Here is a 6,607-nt window from a genome sequence, read left to right as displayed (position 1 = left end):
AAAAAATATCATAAATTTTATACTATACATTAATATTTATTAAATTATATAAATTAATTTTAGAATAAAGTAGAATTAATAATAATATAATGCGTGTAAAATCAGGTGAGCAGGTCACCGACTTCAAACACATGTTCCACCCAAATAAATAATAATAAATAATATAACAGGACTTGAAGGGCCACCTGAGCCAAGTCCTTTTTTTACGGAGCTTATCATGTCTAAGCTCTTTATTAAAAAAATTATTTTTAAAGCTCAAACCTTATTTAAATAGAGCTTTCAAGCCCAGGCCTCTAAGCCCTGCCTTTATTCTCGGTTCTATTTGTAGTAGGTATCTGATTTGTCACGTTAGGTATTAGCATTATGGCTTTTAATTTAAATAGTTTTGATTTCAATAAATCAATAGTTAACAGTTGACGTGTATACTTAACACCTGCCTTGATATTATTAACCTAGCTAACCTTTGTATGAAAGTAATGCGTGCACATAATACTCATAACTTTTCTCGAGGCCCAGATGCAGTTAAAGCTCCATCTATGAATGGATAAAATTTTTGGTATTAATGTATACAAGTTTTTGAACGTGAAGGCGCAATGGTTAATTTCTTGTTGTATCAAGAGAGTTGATATTGTTCCTTTATTTTTTAATAGTCTCTTTTTCTTTATACATCAATTTAGTATTTACGTCAGCATTCTTCATAATTATACTATTATTTTAAAATGTGAAAAAATATTAGAGTTTCATACTTTTTGTTTCTTTTTTATTAGTTCATTTCATCAATCATTCTTGATCTTTTGAAATGTTAAATAAAAAAATAAATACTTAAATTATAGTCTATCGCATTTTAGGAGACGAGTAAAAACTTAAAAGTAAAAAAAAAAAAAAAATCTCTACAATTTTTAGATAGGATGGGAACATATGTAGCCAAGTAGACCAAGGCAATCCACCATGCACGTCATTCGCCCATCACTAAGTTACTGTTATTTATTTTTATGCTTTTGCGTTAAATTTTTTTATTTTTAAAATGCTTATATGAACTCAATTCATTATTTTAGTATAATAATTAGAGCCAAAGGAAAGAGGTTTTTGGGATGCGGGAAAGTAGCAATTGTGGTTTTTTAATACACAATATTTCTTTTTCTTTCTTTGCCTTTTGCATTGAAAGAGCAGATAAAAAAGATTATACAATTCAATCTCAAATCCATTTGAATGTAGCAAATAACTATGGGGCCTGTGAATTGATGTGTATTTCAATAATAAGAATTAGTAATCAACAGTAAGCCTGTATTGGTGTTGTTATCCTTGCTGTTATCAAGGAGGCTGTACCGAATATGTTGTTAGAAAGATCAAAAGTGATTGGAACTACAATTGTATGCACTTGTAAAAAATTCAAATATAATAACAATCTGATAATACAATATGATGATAATGTTGTTGTTGTCATTGATCAAGAAGAAAATCCAAAAAGAACTCAATTTTTTCACGCGATCACCCAAGAATTGAGACAGTTAAATTTTACTAAAATAGTTTCATTAGCTCCCTAATTATTTTAAGACAAGACTATAATATGCATAATATATTTATAAAATTTCAATGGAATAGATTAATTAATAGGTTGATTATGTATTTTAAAATTATTATACATATAAGTACAATAATTTTTTTTGTTGCCTCTGAAAATTTATGCAGCTAAGAATTAAATCCATTGCATTGCACCGGACCATTCTAGCACTAAATTGTAGGAAGATATTTTAGCTTTTAAAGAGCAGGATGCATAATTGAGAAAAGAACAATACTATTTAAAAACATCATTTGATGTAACTAATTCATGGCAATTATTAATGACAAGGGTCAATCCATAATAATATAAAATTAGCTACTGATAATATAATTTGATAAGACTTAAAAACAATAATAAATAGTTGAAAAGGTGTGCACGTTGCATTTGCACGACTATAACTTGTAACAAAATCATTTTCTCGATTTAAGCATGTTATCTTCGTGCAACAAATCTATCTTGATGCCACTGAATCATATTTGTGTGCGTTTTTTAGTAATAAAAGAACTTGTGAAAAATATCACTCTATATTGTGCCACCAAACAATTTCCAACTTTCCTAATGCATTATAAATGGCGATTGGGTGCTGATAATATACACAATTAGCACTAGGCAAACGGGTTATGGACCAATCCGCACGGGTTGATATTTTTGCTAGTTGAGTTGGGCCAACCCGTCAAATAAAATGAGTTGAAAAATTCAACCCAACCCATTTTCTAGTGGGCTAGCCAACCCCGGGGTAGGCCACAAAAAATTATCAATTTTTTTAATAATTTAAAATTTATATAATATAAATATATATATTCATTTCATATTTTAAAGCAAATTAGTAATTAAAAAACTTGTAAATAAATAAATAAACATAGAACTCAACCAACAAATTCATTTTGCTAGATTTTTACTATCACTCATTTTCTCGCCTAGGTGTGCTATTTTTGTCATTGAGAAAGAAAATTTGAATATAAACTCATATTATTTTTCTCAGTTAATTCATATTTATAATTTCAATTAATAAATCTTATGAGATTAATAAATAATATATATTCAAAATATTTTTTATAAAAACTAATAAATCATCTTCATAAACTATACTAAAAATTTTATTTGCAAATTGTAAAAAAGATTTACACTATATTTGAAATATAAAGAACATATTTGAGAATTATAAATTATATATTTAAGAAATATTATCATTATTGTAAATTTATAAAAATATATAACATAATTAAAAAATAAAAAATAATTTTTTTAAATACGCTAGCCTGCGGGCCAGCCCGTTTTAACCCGCTAATTTTGCGGGTTGGGTTAACCTGATAGGTGCTCAGAATAACTAAAATAAAATAACTCTATTAGGATGATATAGAACAAGAATCTCGTTCTATATTTCTCTTAATAGCCACACTCAGGAGAATCTCCAAAGGGTTTAAAAGACTATTTTATTGATAAACTGATATGATAGCTTCTAAGTTGCTAGTCATATTTATAATGCTAAATACAATCTAAAATAATGGATAAAATCTAGATAACTAGATAACTAAATAATGTCTCCTATAATCTAAAATAACTAAATAACTAAATAATATCTCCTATAATCTAAAATACTGAATAAAATCTAAATGGATAAACTACTAGATTTAAATAAAATCTAAAAAATAAAATCTGACTAAATAAAATACTAAATCTAAAGAAATATCAAATACTGAGCAAAATAAACAATGAAATCAATCTGAATTTATCTTTTGACGCTTTCTTCTTGGATAAGTCTTCATGGGAATATTATCTGGAATCTTATCATAACCCAACCCGTTTTAAAAAATGAGTCAATTTTTTCAACCCAATTCATTAAATTATGCGAGTTAAACGGGCTAACCCGCTGGCCTAACTCATTTTTCCAGCTCCATACACAATGCATTCAAACGGCCCCAACAAAGGCTGGTTACTACTGATCAGAACTATGTAAAGCTAAATAAAATTGTCAGTACATTACTGCCTCGGCAAAGATGTAAAAACTCGAGCTATTTCTGTATACTGTACACGTTCATCAGCATCACCAACACCTTGGCCTCCACAATCAGTTTTCATGGCAAAGGTTTGTGTATGCCATAGTCAAACTGGCGAGTCAAGTAACACTTGGCCTTCTGTCTATAATTCCATCCAGAGCTGCTGCTGCGGAATGAGATGGCGATTCTTTATTCCTCTGTGACATCATCTCCTCGCCAATCCCAACAGAGCCAGCCATCAACTGAGGATTTCACGTAAGGTAAGGCATATTAAAGAGACATTAAGCAACGAAGAACTAGCAGGTTCATATAACTTCTTTCAGCAATAGCGTATGAGCCAGCCCAAATACATTAACAGAAATTGGACCAAGTGTGCCCTTCTTGCACAGATGGTTTCTGTCAGGAAGATCACATATAATTACATTGCCAAGGGGAAAAAATACATACTGAAAAAGAAACTCAGAAATACCAGCAACTTTGTTGCAATTTACAAACCCATATGATGATTTATATTTTAATGTGAAACATGCAATGCATGCATTAAAAAGTAGAGCTTCCAGGATCAGCCAGATATTCCTGTTCCGTTGTCTTCTGCCTGCCTAGCAAATCAATTGCTGTATGCAGAACCACTTGATTACTAAGGCCAATACAGAATGATCCCACAATTAGGAGGCGTTTGGTAGTAAAAAGAAGTTACGTAACAGTATCAGTCTTTTATTATTACCATTTTTATCTAGAAATCAAAGAACGTGCTTAAATTATAAGATCATTTTCTCAATTCCACCTCATTTTTTTGTTCTATTTCTTTCTTCCTATTAAACAATCCTTTGATAGTCAATGAAAGAAAGTAAAGCAGGAACTTGAAAACCTCTAAACACAGCAGAAAAGCAGTAAAATTATTAACATACTGCTGCTTCAGAATACCTTCCAATCTTTAAAGTCAAATCTGAAGACGAAGTGACTGTGAGAAACTTCCCCAGAAAGAACTGCGTTTGCAGCAGGAGCGTTTCTCGGTACTGACATAAAGCAAGTGCATGAAGAAAAGTTATAGATAATATCGTTCAAGAGATAAATAGACATAGACAGTGGAGAGTGAGAGTATTATAAGAATTTTCAAAGTTACTTACAAACTATATGGCTTCCATTCTCATTCACTTTTATTTCGGCCCTCCCATCTTTGACTGAAAAGGAAAGAGCAAATAAATTCTCCACTGTCTGGGCAAAAGAGTTCCTATTCAATACCAAATTTTCAAGTTTGACAATTCTGTTTTTCCTCAAGATATTAAACATGGTTAACATGTTTTCATCAGTATCAGCTATCTTTTCCCTGGAAAAACCATCAAGCTGCAACAAGGGGCAATTAAATTGGGAAACTGAGATAATTAAGACACGATAACATAACAATGACTAGTTGTGCATCCTAAAACTGTAAAGAAAATGAGATGCATGTGCGTGTTAAAATCCTTGATGATTTATTTCCATAGTAACTTCAGACACAATGCAATTACACCTTTATTATGTTCTAACTATAACAAAATGTGTAACAAAGGGGCAGAAGATTAGAAGGAAGATTACAGCATTGGCAACTAAAGATAACAATCTACACATGAAAGAAAGGTCTGACAAAATTTAAACCTCTGCCCAACAATTTGTGTCTAGAAAGAACTGGAGACTGTATGTTTTACCTCTTCTGGCCGAGCAATTTTAGTGGGTCTCATTCGCTTTCTTTGATTAATAGTCTTCCTCTGATTTATTTCAGTATCCATGGGGCCAATCCTAGAGAAGAAAAAATCGAAAATGAATATCCAAAGGAATGTTCAATATGACAACAAATAACAGGACTAAGAACCCTTAACATTACATGGTGCAGCACCCGGCACCTCCTTTGAAAACACATGACACAGCAACTCCAATATCCTTCCAAAATATTGAGTTCCTGCAGTCCTGAGCGCTAGTATTTGATCCACACCGTTCTCCAAATTCGCTAAGGATACGCAAGATAAAGTCTGAAGGAGTCAAGCCATCACTGATGTGAGCTTTCACAGTCGATGCCAAGCACTCCGTGATGTCCAGAAGAGCTTTTGCATCAGCCACTTGTTCTCTGGGTTTTCTAACTGAATGCAGGGAGCACAGGCACAATAACAAAGAATAAAATCTTATATAACTTTTATCATGAAACAAGAGAGGCAGCAACCATATACGACGACATTTGATGCCAACAAAGGGAAAAAATTCATAGGGACTCAAAGGTCATCAAATGTTTATTTGTTATCATAAATTTATTCAATTCCGTTATTTTAATCATATCCAAAACAACCAAGACTGCCCTTCAACGTCATGAAATCATGAAATGCTGTCGATATCCAAATTACGGAAAACTTTATACCTCGTTGATTTAAGCTCTCCAAGTCTCTAAAGATCAAATCAAACTTGTCAGAGTGAGGCCTTGTAATGTCTTCCCTTTCATCTGCAAAACAAAATAGTAGACTGCTATTTAGTAGTTGGTGAGGAAAAAAAGGAGTCAACAAACACACGGAATCTGGATTTTTAAAGTAGGTTTCGTTAACCACTCAATCAAGAGTAACCATCGCGATAACTAAAAAAGTAGCAACGGACAGCAAAAATAATCACAGGGAATTAGAAGTAAAATCGTGCGTTCGAGACTTGGGGTCCAAGTTACGGTGTGAAATCATAAATCAAACACGGACAATGCAGCGAATATGAAGAAAGAGATAAATATAAACAAATTACCGTGAATAAGGGTCTTCACGAACTGGTAGCGAGAGCGAAGATCTCTTCGTTCTTCGTTGCTTTGAGAAGCAGAGGCGGGGGTAGCAGGCGCTTCAAAACCAACCTTGCTAGCGCCCAATTCATATTTCACAGGCCTGACCATCTTTGTGTGATTCCTCTCTCTCAATTTTTCCGGATTTCAGATGTAATTCAGCGCAATTCGAATTTTCGGGGTGCAGGCAGAAGTTCCGAAGCCTAAATACGTAAAGAGGAAGATCGCAAGCCGTTTTCATATACCCTGTTTTTTTAACACACACAC

At 32.4% G+C, this 6,607-nt stretch overlaps 1 protein-coding gene across 2 annotated transcripts; it reads right to left on the bottom strand.

The window, feature by feature from the left end:
* Window positions 1–3,469: 3,469 nt before the first annotated feature.
* Window positions 3,470–6,607, bottom strand: LOC129297983 (non-structural maintenance of chromosomes element 4 homolog A-like). Of its 2 annotated transcripts, none has more exons than XM_054936359.1 (7): window positions 6,310–6,607; window positions 5,945–6,025; window positions 5,420–5,672; window positions 5,244–5,334; window positions 4,686–4,902; window positions 4,483–4,574; window positions 3,470–3,800 (listed from the first exon to the last, which is right to left on the bottom strand). In XM_054936359.1, exons 1-7 carry the CDS (start codon window positions 6,449–6,451, stop codon window positions 3,678–3,680), a joined length of 999 nt encoding a protein of 332 aa, XP_054792334.1. In that variant the 5' UTR covers window positions 6,452–6,607; the 3' UTR covers window positions 3,470–3,677. The 2 variants fall into 2 exon arrangements, with proteins under 2 accessions (XP_054792334.1, XP_054792335.1); XM_054936360.1 differs by lacking the exon at window positions 3,470–3,800 and adding an exon at window positions 3,810–4,195.

The sequence above is a fragment of the Prosopis cineraria genome, unplaced genomic scaffold (genome assembly GCF_029017545.1).
Source record: "Prosopis cineraria cultivar Desert tree isolate PC_DT_omini unplaced genomic scaffold, ASM2901754v1 PC673, whole genome shotgun sequence".
Classification (NCBI taxonomy): Eukaryota; Viridiplantae; Streptophyta; class Magnoliopsida; order Fabales; family Fabaceae; genus Prosopis; species Prosopis cineraria.
Note: the sequence above shows the minus strand (reverse complement) of the source record. Positions and strands in the feature narration are given on the sequence as shown.